The sequence below is a fragment of the Fundulus heteroclitus genome, chromosome 22, assembly GCF_011125445.2.
Source record: "Fundulus heteroclitus isolate FHET01 chromosome 22, MU-UCD_Fhet_4.1, whole genome shotgun sequence".
NCBI classification, from domain to species: Eukaryota; Metazoa; Chordata; class Actinopteri; order Cyprinodontiformes; family Fundulidae; genus Fundulus; species Fundulus heteroclitus.
In genome coordinates, this window is record NC_046382.1 from 26,232,350 (window position 1) to 26,256,429 (window position 24,080).

General features: G+C 37.9%; 1 protein-coding gene across 3 annotated transcripts in view; it reads right to left on the reverse strand.

The window, feature by feature from the left end:
- LOC105940239 (cGMP-dependent protein kinase 1) overlaps nt 1-24,080 on the reverse strand; it is a 130,632-nt gene that overhangs the window by 15,793 nt on the left and 90,759 nt on the right. For 2 of the 3 annotated variants that reach the window (XM_012882729.3, XM_012882727.3), the window contains exons 5-8: nt 21,124-21,187; nt 19,414-19,491; nt 14,367-14,461; nt 1,665-1,730 (exon numbers count right to left, since the gene is read on the reverse strand). In XM_012882729.3, coding sequence (XP_012738183.1) covers nt 1,665-1,730; nt 14,367-14,461; nt 19,414-19,491; nt 21,124-21,187 — 303 coding nt within the window. Of the gene's footprint in view, nt 1-1,664; nt 1,731-1,967; nt 2,506-14,366; nt 14,462-19,413; nt 19,492-21,123; nt 21,188-24,080 lie in introns of those variants that run through there. The other variant, XM_021308701.2, reaches the window with a different exon arrangement.

Here is a 24,080-nt window from a genome sequence, read left to right on the forward strand (position 1 = left end):
AAAACAGTTTGATGTAAAGACTTCTTGCCGCCAAGAAGTTTATAGTGTGACATGTACCTGAATGTGCGGAGTACGCCTTGAATACTCGCGGACCTTCACGGAGTGAAGTACTCCCAAGTATGTGCGGGCCTTTACATGAATGCACTTCTAGTTTCAACATCAGAGTCAGGCAGTCTTGTAGACAGCTCAGGGGTCCGATCAGGTAGTGACACGGTGTACCGTAATGCTCCGAATATCCATTGAGCGGAACGGCTTCGTTGCTTACCAAAGTAGTACTTACACATTTTAACAGATTTTTGAACGCCCTCTACCACATAAAATCAGTCAGTAATCATATATAAGGCGCACCATCAATTTTTGAGACATTTTAAGGATTTTACGTGCACCTTACAGTCTGAAAAATACGGTATAATGTGAAAATGTCAGCTTACTAAATGTACTGTAAAGTATAAGCATTAATCCTTAGTCAAGGCTCTTTTTCCAGGATTACTGGATCAATCTAGAGTGTGAGGGAGACATTCTGTGGCTCTGCTGAGGCAACAGGGAAGCATAGGTTGCTTTAATAACGGCTTTCAGCTTGTCTAAAGTCTGGTGTCATCTTCCTGTTGACAACACTCAAGAGGAAGATGATACAGAGTTTACTTGTAACACTGTTTGCTGGCCAGTCAGTGACACCATGGTCATTAGATTAGGCATTGGTACTTCCGTCAGTGGGAGCAGGTGCAAAGTCCTGTTGGAAGTATAAATCAGCATATCCATAATGCTTGGCAGCAGCAGGAAGCATGAAGTGGTCCACAATTACCTGGCAGATGGCTGTGCATATTTCTTTGTTTTTCTTTTGCTCTTCATATGCAGCGCTTTCAATCGTCTTGTTACTGAAAAGTGCTATATAAATAAACTTGACTTTGGATTTCATAGATCCAAAGAACCTCAAGCAAATGGGATTATGTGCCTTTTTCTCTGGGCTCTGAGATCTTGAATACTAAAATTAAATGCAGTGTCTACTTTTATTTATAAAGAGTCGCAACAGTAAAGTCCTTTATCTTCTTAGCCTTGTGTAAGAGTGGCTTAACACAAGGAATGGGAGAGTTGTGGACCATGTCTTGGATTCATCAATAGGTTTGGAACATTCAGAAGACCGTGTGAATTTCCTCCCAACCATTCAATGGGTTTAGCTTAAAAATCATGTCAAAGCTGTGGTTACCCCTATGGCTTGTGCACCTTTTTCAGCCAAATGTTTGGTGGTTTTATGTATTTTTTTCTACTTTGAAATTTACTTTTAAAGGATTTGACAGGTTTTCATCAGCTGTAAGGCAAGGTCATCACAAATAAATAAGAAAGTACTGAAAATATTTTTTTCTGTGGGTAATGATTCTATTGAATATATTTTCACTGTTTGAACTTATCTAGTCAAATAAATTAGCTTTTGAATGAAATTCTGATTTTTAAAGATGCACCTGTGTTCAGTTTCCTGAAATGTATTTCAAATAATTTTTGGTTAAGTTGGAGACCTTTGTTTTGTTTTTTTTCTGCGGATTTTCAGTATAATGTGGATCTCAATAAGTTAAGAAATGCACAGTAATGACCTTAGAGGGAGAGGCAGGAACTAGCCAGTTTCTCTTAGGAGCCCAGCAGTGCCAAAAATAACAAAGATTACTACTCACTCTCGATCGATAACCAAACAGGTGACTGCCTCTGCTGCAAGGACGCTGGCTGTTCTGATGTCCTCCCTGGAGAAAATGAAATTAAAACATCAAAATTAGCATTTTTTTAACCTGTTGTATAAAGAACAAAAAACAAGGCCATTATTAAATGTTTTTAATATTAAATGCTTTGTTAGAAGTGTGGCAGGGGACACAGTTAAAACGTCCTGTCTAATTAAACTCTATTCACTCTACGTTAAACAGGCACCCAGTGAAAGCATCATTTGCTACAGGCATCACACATCCCTGCAGGACTGGCATTACTCTTTATCATATTTGACACCAGGTTCATCTTCCTCTTCAGAAGAGTCGCCCCAGTCACATGAATCTTCAGAGTCCGTATTCCATGAATCCATCTTTCACAGTGAAAAGTTTTCAGTGCATGGAGAACCACAGTGATGTAACATTCTAACTATAAAGCAGAACAGAGCCAAGGACAGCACTCCAACAAAAGACTCCTCTGTGCTCTTTTATTAAATATCTTCAGTCCAGGTGAAAAGGAGTCTGCTATAGTATAAACTGCAGGAATGCAAAAAAAAAGCGAAAAGTCAGAAAAAGTCCCATATGCAGATAATAGCATTCCCTATCTTTTCCGAAAAGATGTTAAAAATAGAGGCATAAAGTTGTAGGGATGACTTAATATCCTAAATGGGCAGCAAATCCAAAGCTAAAACACATGTTCCTGATTTTGTGGGAGCAAATTCAATTCAGCTCAAGTGCTACCAGTAACAGACAATCACTGCCTGTGTCTGCCGTGAACTCCCAGAGATAGAGCGACCTATTTCAATGAACCGGGGTGACAATCCCTCTTCATGCCATCTCCACCGCCGCTGCTTTCCCTCGTTCCAAACACACACAGGCACGGCCTCCCCCCCACCTCACCCCACCTCACCCCCTCCAAACCATTCCTCCTGCACTTTCAGACACACATAAATCCTGCCTCACTCTTTCTGTTGACCCCGATGAAAAAAAAGGTCACAGCTGGTGAGGGGAACAGATTCTGAAATGTGAGGACGACAGTGAAGAACAGAGGAGAGGGGAGGTTGGCAGCCTTTGTCGGGGGTAAAGGATATATCAACAGATGACCACTCCGGCTCTCCGGCTAGCGGGCTGCCTGCCGTGGTACATTCACTTCTGATAAGCTTCTTTTGACCTGCATCCATGATCTTAACGCAAAACTCTGCTGAGCTTGCTCTGCTCACCCACAGCACTATTTTCATTACTCTAATAATAAAAAAAAGACGGCTGAACATGAATGAGTTAGAAAAGCTTAGACGGCTGTAAATGATAGCTGACTTCCAAAGGGGGCTTTTTGAGTCGATTGTCTGACCAGTGCAACATAACATGGGGGCGCCACAAGGCCATAACAAAAATAAATAATTAAATAAAATACGAAATCAAAAGCAAGAATTAAAAAATAGTTACTTTACATTTGTCTCAAAATTATTATCCATCCGTCCCGCAATCAAAATTCAATTTATCACTGACACGTTCACTCACACACACACAACACACTTCACACATTTTTACTTGTCATAATGAGCAACAGTTCCACCCACGATTGGTTATGCAAATCAATTGTCTTCAAAGACTAAACCATGGTGACAGAGCAAAACAATGCATTGGGCAATCTTGAAATTGTGTTCATGTGGGCATGAAACATCCTGAGGAAGCCATAGGAGGGTTCATATCACCAAGAGATTTTTTACACCTGTCGCATGCTACTCAACTGTAGCTGAGGAAAACAACTCTGGATCGCCCTGGCACTGTTACTGGCGATGTTCTTTATGAAATACAATCCTGAAACAATATCTGCCTCTGTGATTCATTTGTGCACTACCGAGTATGAAGTCAACCTCAACGGCTTTGGAGCCGTTCACTGAAATGCACTGGGAAGGTGACAAACTCACTAGCACGAGAACCCAGAACATTAGAAGCAGCTGTGTGTTGTATCCGAAATGCCCTTTAGACTCACACAGAAGCTTGCGGTGTGGATTTCCACACATGGTTGCAATGGACATGATAATTGGACAGTGATCTGGTGTCCCGAAGACAGGGTTGTGAAAATAGGGCACACACAATGGCTGTGGGGTGAAGAGTTAAGTTGTGGTCAGAAGTAATGAAAAATAGATGATTTATCATAATTTAAAGAATATATGTGCTCTTTTTTTTTCAAAATATTAAATAAGATATTGATTCTATTTAAAATGTATAGCTTTTATATGTTGAACATGTATAGAATGGCAATATTAAAATGCTCTGTGTTTCACCCTGCAGTAATAACATCCCAGTTCACATAGCTCTGTTTTAAAGTTATGGTTCCTCACGTATATTTCTGTATTTTCTGACTCAAGAGAAAGAAATTTTTTTTTTTTATATATTTATATATTTCAATATTGAATATTTATTCAGCAGTGAACAAAGCATTTTTCAAATTTCGGAATATATTTAGATGCTATTATGCTGTAGAGCTTCAAAGAGTGAATAGCAAAGAACTAACTAGAGATTTTGCTTGATCATTTTTAAACTTATTGACAATCAGGTATAGCCTATACAACAATAAAATCACTTGAACATGGTCAAAGTTGTTATTTATGAATATTTGAGTAGTATTATTTGAGAAAAAAATACATGACTGTTTTCATTTATAGATAATTCAGTGTGTCAGTTATGGCTGAATGCACCTTAAATGATTTAGTTTTTGGGATATCTCCTTCCCTAAGGGAATCCGGCCAATACTTATACTGCTATGCAGCATTTTACGCTGTCTGAATGCTATTTCACACATCAGGATTTGGACCTTAGCTAATTTCTCTTCAGTACCATTTGGATTGTGCTTGAAGTTGTTTCAGGTGAGCTGGCAATTGCACAGACTGACCTCCAGTGGTGCTCAAGCACCTGCAATCTTGCCCTTGTTGAGAGTATAGCCCTTTCCGCTGAAGCCCAATTCTTTCTTCATTCATCAATATTTAGAAATAAAATTACTCTCTCTGTCATTAGTTCCCCTAAAAGTGTTTTGATATTTAAGTAGCATTTATCTGAGTTCTTGTGAGAACTCTGCACAGACCTGATGTGCAGAGCACAAGCCCCTACCTTGCCCTCCCTCCTCCTCCTCTTATCCATCAGCAGCATAAGACACCCAGATAATGACAGTGTTTATCTAATCCCTAACCACAATACTTAACATTATATCGCTGCTGAAAAGGTATTTGGCTACTGGCTCGATGTTAACTAAAAGAAGAAAAATTTGGCGGAAGGGTAATCATCTAGGTGTCGCACACACTAAAAACACTTTTCATGGAATAAGCCATGAGATATGACAGCAGCCTGCAATCAGAGGACTCCGGTCAGGGTGCTGGAGTCTTCCATCGGAACAGCAAATAACTCTGTGAACATTTGTTTCTAATGCTTGGTGCAGGTGGTTTTTGGACAGGCACTGCAAGGACATCTATAAAGGGCATGAGACTAGGAGTTAGGGTGACCAGATCTCAAATAATCAAATGTGGGTCAATAGGATGCTTGGTGAGAGGCAACACTGGACACATAACACAATACTATGATGACGTCATACATTTTAACTTAACACAGATCACACATTTTAATAATCAGTCTCTGCTTTGCCTGTTATTGTACAACAATGAATAATCACGACTCGCGAGTTTATAAAAGGCATTATTTTACTTTTATTTTTATTTCCGGAACATGTCTATACCGTCATAAACCTAGTAGTAATCATCTAAAAGGTTTATGATATCTGTTGCATAAAATTTCTACTAAAATGCTTTAAAGTTGCTTTGTGTTGTTTAAAATATGTCTACCCATTTCAAAGTAGCCATCCTATAATGTTTTCTAGAATCAAACCCGCAACAGAACAAAGAACCATCTGTAAAGTCTATAAAAAAAAGATGTAAGGAAAGCAATGAGAATGATACTGGTGGTTAAAACATAGTCCCAGTCCTAAGTCCTAACATTTGCACTTAAATTCAACCTTCCTCAATTTATACTGCATAATGTGGACTTAAAAGCTGCCATCTTTTATTACATTCCAACATCAAAAGTAAAAATATTGATGATCCACTCCTTTTTCAAGACATTCACATCCCCGATCCAAATTGAACTGAGGATTTTAAATGTAATATTATTGTAATACTCGTAAAGTCTTAGCAATGTTTGAGGTATGTGTTATCATATATCAGAGGCATGTACTGCCTGGAACAGCTACAGTACATATACAGACGTTTTCAGCACTATTTGGTATGTCTTAGAAGAATGTTTAACATCCTGGAGTTACAGACAGGGACATAAAAGGAGGAATGTAAATAGAAAGTGTTGTTAACAGCAGAAGGCAGAAGTTAGGACATTGATTTATAAAGTGGAACGGTTTGGAGCGCAGGGAATGAAATAAGTCTATACAGCTGTGCTGCAAACAAAACCCATATTAGGGAAACTTTAGGAAAATCTTACATGCACAACATGACTGCTCAAAAAAAAAAAAAAAACGATTCTGCCTAATATTTTGCTACAGAACAATCCCATGGCTTCTATTAGCTGGTTATGTCAAGAAAAAAAACAGTAATACAGCTGCTAAAAAGAGCTGTGTCATCTGTCTGATATTAACTGTAAAATTAAAGCTCTATTAGTTATTAAACATAAACAAAGATTAACCGATCAAACTTTAAAAAGCTAAACGAAGAGAAGCAACTTCTTTTCGGTCTCCACCTTTGACTTTCAATTTCTTTTTTATCACAAGTGGGTTGTGTTGGTCTTGCATGCAAAAGCTGTAAAACATTTGCTATTTTGACATAAAGTCATGTAAGACTGAAACCCACAAATCCCCTGAGGAGGAGTTGATAATATCAGCATTGTAGCTATTTTTTCAAAATACTTTCAGCACATTTTGTAAAACTCAGCAGCAGGCTAAATGTATCCTAATCTATTTTTGATTGATCGGAATCCATAAATGAATAATTTGGCTGATGGAGGCAACATACCAACACTAACCCTGGCTAACGGCGGTAATTAACGAGATTGCTATTGTTGGTCCGAGCGTGATCTGACATCGCATTTCTGTCATTGAGATCAGTAGACAAAGTCACTCAGGCGGATGGGTTAAGGGCATAGATTGTTTGAAATACTGTCTGATCTATTCTGCAGCCAAAACTCCACTCTTCTTCCTTACAGAAAGTATGAACCCTCACGTAAGCTGCAAGCTATTTCAAAACAGCACATCAACCTGGAAGCGTTTCATTTCCTGGAATATGTATCTACTGGGATATACGTATATATAGTGATGTTCAGGGATATACATAGACATTCTCAAGAGAAAGTGTGCAGTCTAAAATTTCCTCCGCTGTTTCCCACACTTGCGCTCACATGAGCTCCAACTAATTATAGCGAGCAGGAGAACAGAATTTGATTTGTAAATATGCTGTTCTCACACATCAAAGACATAATCTTCATTTAGACAGAAAAGCAGATGAGTAGGGGGTCTATTGAGTTTCATGAACACGGGAACACACACGCAGTTAACTCCCAATTACAAGGATGACCCTTTGGAGGAGCCCTCTGATCAAAAGCCTGTTACGAAGATGGCCATCATCTCCAGCATTTAAATTTCCAAGATATGCTTGTCTATCAAAGGTGGGGTTGAATAAGCTACGCTCACTCAAGACACTCCACCACAAAAGAAATTTATGACAGTCAGATGAACACAATCTTAAGTAGAGGGATAGAAAAAGCACTTTCTTTCAAGTGGTAAGATTTCTTTCATAAAACAAACAATGGGGAGCCCTTAAGATGCTCTGAAAAGCCAGCAGAACAAAACAGAAGCTTACTTTTTTTTTGTTTTTCAAGTAAATACTACACATGTGATTTATCACATACGGTCATATTCATAAAGAATTTGTGTTCGGATGATGATTGTTTGTCAGATTAAAAGTACCTTTTGGAAATACATACTATCACTTCAAGCAGGCATCCAAGATTATTTTCAAGATCACGTTTCCGTGTTAAAATGTTTTTATTGGTCTGATGTAATATTCTAATCTTAAATGACTTATTTTCATTAACTGTAAGCGGAAAATCCTCATAATTACCAGGAATAAGGGCTTGAAAAATCAGTCTGTGTCTGATCTATATCATGTATGTCACGTAATGAATTGAATCATCAAGGAAATTTGCGATGCTATTGAAATGTATTAAATATGACTATAGATGAAACCTGATATTTACATATATAGACACAGCTATTTTTTTTTCTCAGTGATAATTAATCAGGTGGTTTTATAAAGTTTCTTCACATTCAAAAGCTTACATTACCTATGATTGATTAAGCATTACAATTTAGAGCATTACAGATGATGACAATGTCATGGCTTTGTAAGATTGTGTGTTAATTCAGAAGAGTTGACTTAAATGGAACCAACACCTTGGAAGATGCTGACTGAAGCTAGTAGGAGTGTTGTTATCCACAGAGAAACAAGTACTATACCAAAAAGCCGCTTAGCCGCCCTTACTTCAAAAACATCTCAAAAAGCAAGATTTCAATTCAAAAATGCATTTAGTGACAAAGATCTTAAATTTTTAGAAATCATGTTCTACAGTCTAATTAAACTAAAGTGAAAGTGTTAAGTAATAAAGATCATGGTTAGAAATGGAGAAAAGTAGTGAATAATTGCAAAATTCTGGCATCTATCGAATAGAGGTGATTATGGTCATCTTTACGGACCTAAACATGATAAATTTGACTTTTCAGACAGTGAGAAAGAATATTGGTATGTTAAAGCAGTGCACTTAAATATGACTTAAATATGACTTAGACTTAGACTTAGTCTGATTATATCAGACTAATATCTGATTTTAGCTATAATTGTCATGTTTATATTAAGCTTTAGTACATTTTTATTCCAAGTGCAAAGAAAAGCACTTCCAACAAATGTCTACATTTATTTAAGCTGTGGAAAGTTGACACAGAGGTGGCATTGTTATTAAATTGAGTATGTTTTGTTTGGTGGGAGCGGTTTTGGTTAGTTTAGTTTGTCTTGGTTAAATTTTTCTCTTTTGTTTGTATTCTGCATACTTGTGTAACTCCCACAGCCGGTCTGTAATTCTTCTTGCTTTGTGTCCTACCCTCCCACCTGATTTCAGCTGCTGATTGCAGTCATCTGATATTCATCTTGCCATTCCCAGTTATTTATTTTCTAGACGTTCTCTTTGATTTTTGTCATATTTTTCCCATCTTTTTGCTTTGTGTCTTGACCTTTTTCCACTATTAAATCAGCCAAGAAAGACTTTGAGGTTCTGTATTAGCTTGTACTATTCCACGATTTCCACTTTTCATGAGATACTTTGTTATCCTCTTATTTATCAAACACTGCCATTTTTTACTTCCTTTATGAAAAAATATCACATTTCTATTTTCAACATGCTACCCCCACTTCCATCAGATCATGCTGCCTCCGAAACACATGCATTTTAATAATCGGCCCCCTTTATATCCTGCAGTCATTAGCTTTTAACATATGGGAAATGTCTCGCCATCTGTGTCGATCCAGCTGTTGTCAGCTCATTACTTCCAGTAGCTCCAGGACTTCCTGTGAAAGTAAACACTGATGTGTTTTACCAGCACATAAACTGGAGATTTTCTCCCAATGCAATTCTGCTTTAGCTTTGGCTTAAGTTCCTTGTGTTTTAAATACACATTTGTTTAAAACCTGCTTTAATACAGGTCTTGCATTCACTGTCCACCAGATGGCGACATGTCCATTTATTTTCATGAGGGGGCAATTTTTAGGAGTGTGTGCCTTCTTTTTTCTGCTTGGCTAGTTACAGATGATAAACTTAAAGTTTTCTGCCTCTACAAGTTATTTTTTATTTTTCTGTCATAACAACATGGGACAAATTGCAGGAGAACACCACTGCCAGACAGTTGTCTTCTATGACTAAATGTTTTTTTCAACACTTAGTTCCTCTCTAAGTCTCTATATGTAAAAATGAATCCGATGTTAACGTTTAGGCAACAGCTATAGTTGACACAGGCATGTGTAATGTGGCGAATCTTGGTTTAGCTCTGAATATTTTATGCATTTTCTTTTCTTCCACGGATACATAATGCTACTGCTGCTGTTTATTAGAAGCAGTAATAATCAAATATGTCATAGAAATATTCATTACAGATACAGAGAGAGAGAGAATTCATTACAGTAGTCAAGGACTGCCTGACGATATATTTGCTGTCACAAGGCTCTTGCAATACAGAAAGGAAGTGAGAAAAAAAGAGAACAGATTGTATAAATCTAATTTTTCTTTCAGTGAAAGCACATCATTTGAATGTCAGACACAAACAGATGACTTCCTCCCATGGTTTTCTGTGTGTATGAGATACATAAGGTATGTACAAAACAGTACAAATTCATTGTTATGCACATTAACAATGGAAACCTGCATCCAGTTATATGTTCTATGTATAGGACAGAGGTTGAGAAGGATCTGCATGATGCAATGAATGTGAACGTGTTTCGACTTTTCACCAAAAGGGATTGATTTAACTGTGTTTTAAATCCTTTCTGTTTTTTAAACAGTCATGATTTTTATTACATAAGCAAAGCAATCATTGTAAAATGTTCACAATAAATCTGATATTGATTTACCGATATGTTTATATGTATGTATGTATGCACTATGTATGAAAAAGCAATTAAAGAAACATCTCCCACAAATTAATTGTAAGCCTTTATTGGGGAACCAGAGGAAAAAACACTGCTAATTTTTTTTTTTTTTCCATGAAGCACACCGAATGCGGTTTTGCTTCTTATATGAACAAATTAAGGAGGCTTTGAGAAATTGACTAGCGTGACAGAGAAGGAAAACCTGTTGCTATTTTTTTTTCCTGTTAGTGAAAACACCAAACATAAGTGCTACCAGGTCAGGTTAACCTCGTAGCTTGGTATCTGAGGTATTATAATGGAAGAATATTTAAAGGTAGTTATTTTTATTGATTTATAGTGATTAAATTAGCAGAAATACAAATGTTTATAAGAATGTCTGGCAATTTGTACCTGTTTTAAGCAGTGGGGAAGACAATCCTCCACGTTCTATAATTGTGAATTTGTGCCTGTAAAGTTTGAACACAAAAACTGGAGAGAAATACACGGTCATAAGTTTGTATTGCTACTAGTGGTTAGCATTAGCAATGTCTTAGTCTGCAGTTGTCCAACCTGCAACTAGTATTGTCAACACTAATTTAAACACAACAATTACCACCCACAGCAGAAAGGTTAGAAATAAAATAAAATAAATAAATAAATTATATATATATATATATATATAATATATTATATATTCTTTTAGGAGAAACATAAATTGGCAAAAGACTGTATCGACAGATCAAAGCTATATAGAATCAGAAATCTGCCATAAACCTTTGATCAACAGATCAAAAGATAAAGATAAATAAAGATAAAACACAACACAGTCAAGGCCACTTGTTAGTATTTGACGTCACTGACTGAAGAAGTTCGTTTATTCTTATTATACCTCATTGGGTTGACTTGCAGATGTAGATTTTTAGACCTGATTCTACGCTATTACAATCCCTGACTGAGTGTTAGGAGGCTGGTATTTGCACTGTTTTTTACCGAACGAAAGTGAGAAATGTCAGTTTTAGCTTGACGCAAACCAAATCTCACTACAGCCTTGCCATATAAGCCTTTGTTGTACAGGCTTTTAGGATTTCCCCCCTCAATGTAACTCTCAATCAATACAGCAAAGGGCAATTTCTTTTTTATTATTTCTTCTTTGTGTGTCCGCCTGACAGCATACGAAGTATAAGAACGTTTTAAGACGGATGGTATATATAAAAACCTCAAGGGCTTCAGATGTTAATGGTGTAAAAAAGTGTGCCTGACTATAAGCAATACAAAAACATTTTGGCAGTTTATCATAGCTGTCAGAACAAGAGAGATGTAGCAAAATAAGACCCTAAAAACTTAAAGTCTACTGAGGATAAATTTGACATGAAAAATGCTAGAGCAAACATTCACACCCCTCAGCCTTGCCAGACCAACAACAGCAGTCACCGACACACCTCCGGCGGTTCGCCTCCCCTCACTCCCATACACTCAGACAACATTCATGATGAATTAACAGGATATACTGTGAGCCAGGTCTTTCGCAGACAAAAAAAATAAATAAATAAAAATAAAAAAGTCAGGACAGCCTGAGGACTAGAAGGAGTTTTCCCCTCTGAGACAAAACCAACAGACCACCTGACCCCAGTCTTTGCGAAGATTGATAACAGATGTTTTAGAAGTGAGTGATGTCCCATCATGCTTCAAATGCTTTACTATCACTGTGGTCCCAAAGAGTCCTCCCATCACTGGAAAGAATGATTAGAGATCAGGTCCTCTGTTCTTTGGGGTCAGAAAGTCTTTTGCTAGACAGCTTTTGGCCCACCTAGTGAATATCAGAGGACAGTTAATGGACAGTCAGTGCTTTGCTTATGAGACCAATAGGGCACTGGATGATACATTACAGTGCTGAACCGTTTAGGTGCAAAGGGGTTCATGTAATGATCCCGTTTACAGACTTTAGCTGAGCAGATTACGCTGTGACTCCTGAAGTCTTCTCCTCCTGACTTTTAAATTTACCTTATATACAGGGAAAATAAATTACCAAAACTATTTCCCCTGATACCTTTCAGTGGAGACCGAGCGACCTGGGGATGGGGGATTGCAGGAGGGACTAAAGAATATCAGTTCTGAAATATGGTCAGTCAACACCACTGGTGCTCCACAGGGATGTGCCCTGTTTCCACTGCTCTTCTCCCCCATTTACAAATGAATAGAGCTCCTGGTAGATACATTCAACTTTTGAACTCATCCTTTATAACTTCAGACTCCACCTGCTCGCCAATTGGGTGGACATTAGCACCTACCACCAGCCAAATGGAGTTTGCCTCGGGAAGGAAACTTGATCGGCCCACAAGCCACAGAATCTGCCACACTTTCCTTAACTGACTTGGGCAGGATGGCAGTGCACCTAAGCTGCGGTTAGACTGCTGCAAATGCCATTATAAATACAAGAAGTGCACAGTAATGTGCCATGACGTCTGTAGTGTAAAGAAGTTAAAAAAACAACAACAAACCTCAGCAAGAGTCAACAGATAACCCTAAAGATAAAGATTTATGCTTTCTTTAATGCACTACTGGGTAGTTTTTGGATGATAGCAACGAGTCAATGTTTGTTTCCTAGCAAAATGTGTACTTTGCTGTTTTGTACATAAGGATTTAAAGCAAATTTTTTTGTTGCACATTCCTAATGTAAGGAAATGTGGTTATATGACACCATTAAATTATCTTTCATCTTTATTGTCATCACAAAATAGATTCCAATTAAATTTGTCCTCTGCATTTAACCCTTCCCTTGGGTAGCAGGGGGCTGCTACTGCGGGTCGGCTGGGGAGCAATCTGGGGCTAAGAATCTCGCCCAGGGAGCCAAAGTGGGACTCTGTGGAGTCAAACCAGGAACCTCGCCAGGACGCAAGCACACTGCTCTCTAACCACCAGGCCACCACTCCCCACCTGTCAGCAGGAAGTCAGTGAGTTACTTAGGTTGGATTTGGGATCACAATTTGTGATATGTCACAAAAAGTCAACTGGTACTAATGAGGGATCAGTTTCTAGCAACATAAATACAATCTGCAATTACTGATATTATGCAAGGTTTTACCATTTTTATGATTATCTATATGAAATTAAATACATTTAAATACCAAACTAAATAAATGTTGTGTCACTTTTAAGCGTAATTCAATTTGATTCAAAAATAATCCAAAAAGGGAAATTAAATGGGTCCAAATGGAAACTTGCCATTAAGATACAAATTAACCTGGAGTTACAGTGGCTGGTGAGAAAATGTTATTTCCCACCTTTGACGGTAATGAGTTTACATTTTCACCAAAGGCTATGCAGCTCAGGCTGTGGTACTTTAAAGACTGTAGGGATGAGAGTCGAACACTGCTTTTCCTGATAACTTCCACCACTCTGGGGGCCAGGTTTCTGTTCAAATTTATTTCTCAATACCTGCTATGGAATTTTTACATTAACCCCGTCCTCAAAAGGCCCAGCAAAGCATGTACTTTCTTTTGCAACAGGGGGAGCACGGCCTACCCGAGGAGCTGTTAGTACTTCTCTATATTGCTCTCATTGAATTTGTCTTGCGCACATCCATCACAGACTGCTTTGGAGCAGCCACAGAAAAAGGACAGGAATGCATTTTAGCCAACAGAATGGACGGTAAAAAAAAAAAAAAAAAAAGCAGTGGGGCACATTTCTCTTTTCCCTCAAGAAGCAGGAAACAAGTCAGGAAAATACTTGGCAATGTGTCAAATCCTCGACATAACTTGTAACCAGTATTTGTCATGCTCATGCTACAGAACCTTGAGTACAAGAACTAGGCAAAGATGTCGCTACTTGTTCGTCATCGTCAATCTTTTACATCGCTGCTGCCATGACTTACGGTACTAAACACTGATACACATCTACAAACAGCTGATTCTGAGAGGAAAGATATGACAATGGGTGGATATCGGAGGGATATGTCTGGAAAAGTGCAAACCGGATGATATAAATTCAGAGAGGCAGAGTAATTAGAGAACAATCGTACCCTTGCAGTGCTTTCTCTCCAAACCAGTCGCCCTTTCCGAGACTGCGGAGATAGACAGGCTCTCCATTAGGCAAGTCTTCCCTGGTCACATTAACCTGCCAAGAGAGGGACATAAGAGGGGGAAAGTAAAAGGTAAGCAATAACTATCATGAAGAAGAAGGGGGAAAAAAACTAGAGACAAACGTTTTCTTGCAACTGAAGGAAAATAGGAAACATTTGATTAAATAACTGTAATAATACAAAGTGATGTATAAACATTTAAGGTCCGATCACACTAAAAAAGAAACACATTTTTGAGCATATTCTTTCAGAAGCAGGTATTTATCTTCATGGTGCAGGACGAGAGAAGCACTGCTGACTACTTTATTAGCTAGATGGCACATATGCGACGGCACTCTGCTGTGAACCAAAGACTTTACAAATAACAGGATTGGCACTTGAGTATATTTTCAAGGAAGCGGATGGAGATGATTGTTTCGCCTAATGAAGGCTCTCGCCTTCATCCATTAGGTGTAGCAACATAAATCCAGAGACAGCGTGGCGGAATGCAGCGAACAGCTGAGTGACAGCCTAATTACCCGTGATCGTGTATAATCCTGTCGTCGCTGAGAAAATGCAAAGAGAGAAAGTAGAGGAGATGAAAAGTGTAAACCAAACAGCAGACTGCGTGTCACACGGGTCTGTCAGATGGTTATTCAGACAAAACGAGAAATGTGAAAGGCAGAAAATATTGGTAAGGTCGCAAGCGTGTTTGCGTATGTCTGGATATTCGTAAGTGAATAGTGCGCCGTGTCATTAGGTGTACTACATTTGTTTGTACAAATGCAATACAACAAAAAGTGGTACAGGAAGGACCGAAAAATGGTACTTCGGTTTGTCTTACAGGGATGGTGTTGGGAATCTGTCACTTTAAGAATGAATCCTTGGTTACCAACATATTTTCAGTACTACAAATTGTCCTGGCGGCAATGTTTGTGCAATTTTTTGAGTCAAAACAACAACAAAACACACTGACTTTGTGACTTTATAACTTCATATTAAGTAGAATGCTGCGATAGACTGGTGACCTATCCAGGGTGTACCCCGCCTCTCGCCCATTGAATGCTGGAGATAGGCACCAGCACCTCTCGCGATCCCACAAGGGACAAGTGTGTCGGAAAATGGATGGATGGATTAAGTAGAGTGCAAACAACAGTAATATCCTGTTTATAAGAAGTATGGAGGATAGTAAACTACAACTTACTTTTCTATGTCTAGCATCTCTCTGAAATGTGATATCATGCTTTACAGTTCTTCCTTTCACATTGAAATCATTCAGTTGTGTTCTACATAAAGTGTAGCTGCAATACTTTGGTCTGAATTTCTTGTTAATTTACCCCCCAAAGTAGGCACTTGACACCCTGCACCCCTCCAGGTCGCAGAGCGTTCCACCCCATCCTGTTCGGCCATTTTTGTAGTATGCTGGAGTACGGTGTAATGAACAAGCAATGACTTATCCACTTGTAGCTTCGGCATCCTTCAGTTTGGATTACAAAACTGCTTGGAGAAATAAAAATGGTGGATTCTCAAGACTGGTATACTTGAAGTCCATGACATTGTTTAGCATTTCTGCAGCAAATGCTGTGACATAATTGTTCAGAAAACGTAATAGAAAACTGAGAAAACTGAACGGCTTGAATAATGTGACCCAAAAAGAATATAAAGATATTTAGTCAGCTTTTGGACAGAGTACATTCGCAGTTTTGGTACTCCTAAAGACTCCAAGTACACAACAAAATGCATTTAAGGGCAAAAAAGTGCATTTTGCAAGATGTGTCTCTTTTAAAGTGTTTTCTCCTGTTTAAAGCTCAAACCCGATATTAAGTCACACAGCATAAATTGATACATAACCATTTTTTTTTTCCTGAGAATACCATCCCAACTGCAAAGTACATAAATGGGCTTATGTCTTGCACTTCACAAAATAGATAACATGTGAGGCAAAGAACTGAGGAAATAATGAAGCCACATCTCAAGGTATCAGCCAGAAAGTTTAAGCTTGAACAAAAAGGATGATCCAAATGTACAAAAATCCTACACATATTGCCAAATTAGTTACAAAGGGGCTTAAGCAGAACAAAGTCAATATTTTAGAGTAGTCGTGACAAAGCCCTGATCTGAATCCCATTAGGAAATGTAAGCAAGTCAGAAACGGTGTCTGCAAAAATAAGAACAAAATAAAACTGAAGTTGTAATCACAGTGCGTAGGCTACATTAAACAGATGAGTTTTGAGTTTGGATTTGAAATGTGGTAATGAATCTACGTTACGGAGATCAGGTGGGAGTGAGATCCAGAGCTGAGGAGCAGAGCGGCTGAATGCTCCCCATCGTAACAGAATGTATAACGTCAGTGATGAGAGGCGAAATACAAAACATGCCTGACCCAAGACAATTCTTTTAAGTACCACATAAATTTGTGTACATTTCTGTTTCTGAAGAGAGTAAATAAACATTCTTTAAAAACATTTTTTTTGAGCATTTTTTAAATCAAAATAATTTGTGCCAATCCAAATTGACCTAAAAAAGGAAACGTTTAAGCTCATCTAATGGCAGACAATAATATCAAATGGTATATATCCTACCTTATAGAGTATGAAAATATCTAGATACTACTGTAAATCTGATAACAAGGCTGACAAAATGGACATTTAGAGAAAGTGCAACTTAAGCCTCCATCCCTCGCCTTGCCATGTATGTTAGTGAGAAAATCAGTGTGTTTAACACCGGTCAGTTTTAGAGAAATAACGTTTTTTTTTTTAAAACATCACATTGTCTTGTCTATGAGATATGGTTTATAAATCTTTTGATAACTGCCCTGGTGTGTGTCTGTATCCAAAAATTAAGGCCAGTTGGCTTAGTTAGAGATCCCATTGTGTATGCTACATTGTTGAATGCAATGCTGGAGGGCTATTTACCTGAGGCAGTGTCTTCCTTTACCACTAAAATTCAAGACAGATGCATAATACTGTAATAAGGGAAACAATGTATGAACAAGCTAAAATGCTTATAAGTAAAATTACTGTGTGTTCTGTACCAGAAAAATGCACGTTGTAAAGCTTGTTGTACCCCTATGTATACTGCCAGTTTGTGGAGGTGCCACAGGAAGAACAGCATGTGGAAACCCACTGCAGCCTTTAATGCTGGAATGAGGCAGTTACTTAAGAAGACAAGACGAAGCAATCCAAGCCAGATTTTTGTTAGCGTTGGCGTACCTTCTTGTTATGCTGTATTGCACAATCTCACCACACAGTTTTATGTGCCGGTTGACTCTACAAACAACATAGTTTCATTACTGATAGACCCTGCATTAAGCTTAGATTTTATTCTAACACGAGGAACCACTGGAAGCTTAATCTTCATGTTTTTTTGTGCAATCATAAAGTTATTTTTGCTTTTCATTTTGTTTTGGACCCACAGGTGTCTTTATTAAACTGAAACGTGTAAGTAGGTTCATTGAAATTCAAGTCCTTTTCATTTTTGCTGTTATAAAGGCTCTGGACAGAATTTTGACCATGGTTAAATTGTCTTCTCTTATATCATCTTAGAGGCAAAAAGCTCAAATCAGTCTGCATGATAGTGCAGGGCACATTATCCTGTTATCCTGTCAGTGAGATGTGCTGTTATATGAATTGTGCTTGGTTAGTAACAACGTTTAGATGGGCTGTCCATGTCAAGCAGTAATTTCTGGCTAAAAACTGCACTGATGTTTCTGGCAGAAGTCATCCTAGCCACTTCACCTGTCGGTGGTTCTAGTCTAATGGCTACCTGGTCTACTCATATTAGCATTGGAGAAAGAAAGGTAATGGACTTTGTAAGACCCATAACTTGTGCAAATAACCTGATAACCTTTAAATACATCGGGGCGACAGTGGCACAGGAGTTAAGGAGTTTGTCCTGCAATTGGTGGGTTGCCGGTCAAATCCCCTGCTCCAACAGTCCCAGTCATTGTGTCCTTGGGCAAGACACTTCACCCTAATAGGCAGAGGTCAGAGGGTCCGGTGGCGCCGATATATGGCAGCCTCACCTATGTCAGTCTGCCCCAGGGCAGCTGTGGCTACTAACATAGCTCACCAACATCAGAGTGTGAAGGTGTGTGTGAATGGGTGAATAACTGACTGTAGTTTAAAGCGCTCTGGGGTCATTGGTCTAGTTAAAGCCCTGTACAAGTACAAGTCATTTACCATTTTTAGCATTTTATTGAATTATCTATAACATGAAATGTTTTCAGACAACTCTTTGAAATCCTGTTATAGCCCCAATTATCAAGGATAACCACAGAGGCGTGTATGTCTCCTTGTTTTGCCATGTCTAAAGCCATCTTAATAATTAGTGTCAAAGACAACTTAGCTGAAGCAATACCCTCCCAGAGTTTGATTACTTGATGTTACTTGACGTTGACATCCGGTGTCAAAATTTGAGAAAACATTAGACACCTTTCAAATCCCATCACGTCTCTTTTTTGGCTCTCTATGATTTATAAATAATCTTTTGTATTTCAAAATTAAAATTAAATGATGATTTGTTATGTTTTTCAATGGCTGGTTCCTCCGAGAGCTTCACCAGTACAGGGTGTGAAACAGATATGACCAAGGTCCCGATAGATATACACGATAAACATGTGAGGAAGCAAGCTGGTGGTAAAAGATGTTAAAGATGAGCATAACCCACCCAGGACGAAAAAGAAGAGAGAGACTAGTAGACAACTTGAAAGCCCTCTCACAGAACTGAGTCCAGTGTGAAAGCCAGTATTGGTTACTGAAAGGGGAAATCAAAGTGACTCTTTTCCCCTTTCTAGATGCTCCCATCACTGCTGCAAGGGATGATGAAAGAGGCAGCACTTTTCCCTATCCGTCAATCTGAAGATGATTGATGATAGCAAACTTCCATCCAAAAATACCATGCCTTCACTTCAAAGATTGGCATCTTTTGCTGTGTGTTAGGTGCCATGATGCCCTGCCTTGTGATGAGAGGTTTCTTGAGGGTTATAGCCCGGCGTGACTGTCCTCACCTTTCCCTTGCTGATAATAAAGAAGGTGTCTCCTCTGGCCCCTTGTCTGATGATGTACTCTCCTTCTTCATAATGCGTCTGTAGAAAAAAAAGAAGAAGTAGAAAACAACGGTGAAGAACATAGAAGAGAAGTACAGCTCAAGGACAGGAGAATAAGTCACTGATACATTTATCAAATCAGTAAATTTTTTTGTTGCTGAAGCCAAGCAGTGGCCTCCTGCTTTGCTACATTCCACAAATAGCTCTTTAAGAAACCCATGTAAGCTTCAATGAAAATCTTCAACAAGGTAAACAGAACAAAATGAAAGCTACTGCATCCAGCATGGAGGGGAAATCACAGATTTATGTGAAGAGTAAAATAATAACAAGCATACATTCTAGGAGTTAATTTTCTACACCCTCAATATTCCTGCTCTGGAATCAACAAATCACCACTCGTTAACAAAGTCGTTTGAAAGCTGTCCACATAAACTCCTATATTATGGTTATTAAAGACAAATCAAAACTGACTAAAATCTGAATCAAACCTTTATGAAAATCTAGGTCAGAAATTAACCACAAAATTACAATTGGTGTATCTCTATAACATAGAGATGCTTTTCTTTCTTGTCATTTGATGGTAATGACTTACAGGTAATAAAAACCAACAATTCAGTGTCTCGGAAATTTGGAATGTCATGAACAAGTTGAATATTGGAAACTCATGGTGTCACAACCTAATCAGCTAATTCATTCAAAACACTTGCAAAAGTCCAGAGTCAACAAAGCCGTCTTTTAGGACATTTTTGAGCACTGCATGCTTTCTGCTGCTAACAAGCTTTATAGAGATGCAGTTTTCATTTTCCAGACATACTTGACACAAGCCCACACTGCCAAAGGTATCAAAAGCTAGTTCACCAGTGTGTTACTGTGTTATAAAACATAATACTTGTTCACCATTGTAATAAAAGTGGACCGTACAAGGTCATAGAGTCCTTGTTTGTGTTTTTATTTCACTTTTTTGCACTTCACTGTGCATTAGCATATGCAACAAAAAAACAAATAATCTTAAAAGCAAGTATAGTTAATATTTTTATATTGCATTGTCTTTTTATGTAAAATCAATCAATCTGCATTTGATCTGCTTTAACACATGGGAGCAAAGTTTTTTCTTCATTTTCATGGATTCTACGGCTCATGCATATTTCAAGTCTGGGCTAATCTCTCCATCAGTGTGAATTAATAGGAAAGCAGCAGGATGAGAACAACTGCAATGAAAGCGACTGCCAATGCTTTCCTCATACATCACACTGCGGAAAGACAAGGAGTTAAAAGCATGTTCCTATAGTTACATTTAAACCATAATGGATGACCAAAAACATCATTGAATGAAACGTACAACAATTTCACTTATAATGATAATTGGAAATGAGAAGTGGCACCTAGCTGCAGCACGCTAAATTCCTGAACAGGTTTTGGGGAAAAAGTCACCACCTAGTTGGTGGGAAGTTTAGTCCAGTATCACCACACTCAGCGGTTATTAGGAGAACCAAATAGTGGTAAACTTTTTTTTCCCATTATAACAACTGAATAATCCACAACTGCTTTTAACAAGTCAACATTACTAGAAATGTGGTTGGGTTCTCTGGATAAAAGCATGTGTGTGGAGGAAAATCTGTCAAGATAAATGTTTGACTTGTGTGCTTCAAGATAGATGGAGCAATCCCATACCTCTTCGAGAACATCAGCGAGCTTGCTCAGGATGTCTTCTTGTAGGCCTTGAAATGTGGGGACACTGCAAAAGAAAATAAAGTGTTTTTTGACAGGTCAGTGGAAAATTCTAATGTGTTGATTTACATCTACTTGCTAATAATTATCTACTTATAAGTGAGAATTGTTTAATCCTCTAGAATCCAGGACCTCCTTTTCCAATAATGTCGTGTGACACAATATGGACCAGAGGAGATCCTTAAGACTTGTGACGCTCATTCTGATCAAGTATTTAAAGAGATTATTTCAAATCATCCTCTCCCCGTAAGCAAAAATAATTTACAGCAGTATATTTTTTAAACAACTCTCATAGTATTTGGGACTTACTGCACTAGCAACTTTGGCCAGAAGGCAGACAGTTTGATGTAAAATAGGTCTCCAAGACCCCAATTATGTTATTCATTTTTGCACCTTCAGGTAACCGTGGTAACTGACGATGCAAAACCACATAAATGTGCAGTCAAACAGAGAGTGAACAAATAAACCCAGCAAAGTAGGTGTGCCAGGAAATAAGCCGGCTTTGTCCAAAATGACCATTAGAGCAAAAGTGAAGTTTTCTCTCTATTGGCAAAGAATAGTGCCCCTTTGGACAAATCATTACTAACAATAGACTTATATGGCACAAATCAGGGTCAGCATTTTAACATAACAGCACCACAACAGCACTGTACATGTGGAAGGGGTGAAAAGTTTTAGAGTAGCTCTGCCACTTCAAAGAGAGGGAAGCTACCAGTTCTGATGTAATGTAACAACGCATAGCTCATTTTGTATGAATACTGACAGCATAATGACTTTTTACCTTTGTACCCTATCTACAAGAGAGTGGCTTCAAAAGGTAAATGGAGGCAGATGGAATAACTAAATCAAAAGTAGTACACTAAAAGGAAACGGCTTGAAAGATGGGTCAACATTTAAGCAGGCAGGCAGAGTTTTTTCCAGGTTTTTTTTCTATAAGAGGACAAAAGAACATAGCATCTAAAAAGGGGTGTATACCATATAAGCTAAAAATATTTTTTCTCTTTACATTTCAGAAAAAAAGGTGTTGATGTTAAAGTTTCCTACATAAACTTGTAACAATTGTTAACTTTTAAAAAAAATATACAGTTTTTATACAATATTTAGTCATCCATGATTATGTCCATGAAGCCAGACTTTCTGATAATTTAAAGGTAATTATGAGGACTTGTTATTTGGACCTTGTGATGGTTATCTGAATTTTTTGGGGGGGTTATGAATTGCTAGGCACCCCATTTTCAGTCCAGTCCTTGCAGCTGATTATTTTCAGAGAAATCCCTTTGGTGCTTTTTAAGCCACACACCTATGAGTCCTTTGGACACAAAAAATTATAATTTAACCCAAGGGATAAGTGCTGTTTCATCAACACGTAATATTTTATCAACAGACAAATTTAATCAAGCGCATCTGTAAGCAAAAAAAATAAAAAAATAAAAATAAAAAATTTATATATATATATATATATATATATATATATATATATATATATATATATATATATATATATATATATTTATATATATTGGTGCATGTAATTTATTAAGAATATTGAGGCAACACATGAAATCCCTTGCCCATAACAATATTTACCAAATTTACCAACACTGAAATATTGTAAAACAATTAAAACTGAAGAAAAGGCATCTATAACACTGTATAAGATATGTTTAAAAGAAAATAATGCCATTTCTGTTGAGAAATAAATCAGGACAACCCCACATTTGTTATCGTCTAAATCTAAATTAAGTTGCACATTAGAGCACATTGTTTCTTAGCATTTAGAAGTGTTGTCCTGTTTAGACATTTAGTTCAGTGTGCTCCTGGCCATTAAAGTAGGAGTGAGCACCAAAATGAGATTGAAACATGTCTGAAGCCTTCAGGAATAAGACTGTGGCAGTTTTTGAATCTGTTAGGGGATTCAAAGAGGTTTCAAAATAATTAAAATCAGTCAGCCTTATGGAAAATAGGAAGACATACAAAAACTACTCCCAATATGCTGTAAGGATTTTCACACATAAATGAAACAGAACACAAAAATCACTCAAAAATAGACAAAACAAGCATAAACAAATACAACAAAAAAGAATGAATAACTAAAACAAAAATGGATTAAATAGCCACAGCGCTACTGAGCATTAGATGTGGGGCGATGTGGCACAGAGGTTAGGGAGTTTGTCTTGCAATTGGCGGGTTGCCGGTTTGATCCCCTGCACTGACTGTCTTTGTCGTTGTGTCCTTGGGCAAGACATTTCACCCGCATTGCCTGCTGGCGGTGGTCAGAGGGTCAGGGTGTGAATGTGTGGGTGAATGTAGTGTGAAGCGCTTTGGAGGTTGTCAAGACTAGTTAAAGCGCTATACAAGCCATTTACCATTTAAAATCTTGCCTAAATAATAAAACCCCTCTAGCTTGGATTTCACAATGCCCTGGTCAGTGATTGAGCTGAGATCCAGAGGAAGCTGGTTACAGAGTCTGCATGCAGCACTGGGGATGGCCCAGTCACCACAATGTTTATATTTAGTTCTTGGGACATTTAAGAACTGGGATGAAGATATCAGGGACCTACCACACATGCAGAAACTCAGAAATGTAGGGTGGGGTCAGACCAATAGGAGCTTTGAAAACAAACAATAAAAATTTAAAATATATTTTAGATGGACGGGCAGCAAGTGGAAGGAGGTTATAATAATTATGTGTTACTTTGTGTTGGTTTAGAACAGGGGTTCCCAAAGTCAAATGATTTTTTTATTGATGTGCTAAAAGGATTTAGTATGTTCTTATTTGCGAAACCGATACCAAAGTAAAACTTTACAAGATGCTCATCATTCCTCGTTTTAACGCAAGGGGAAGACTGCACTTTTTTTTGTAAGAGTTCTTATAAAAATACAACTTTATTCTCATAATT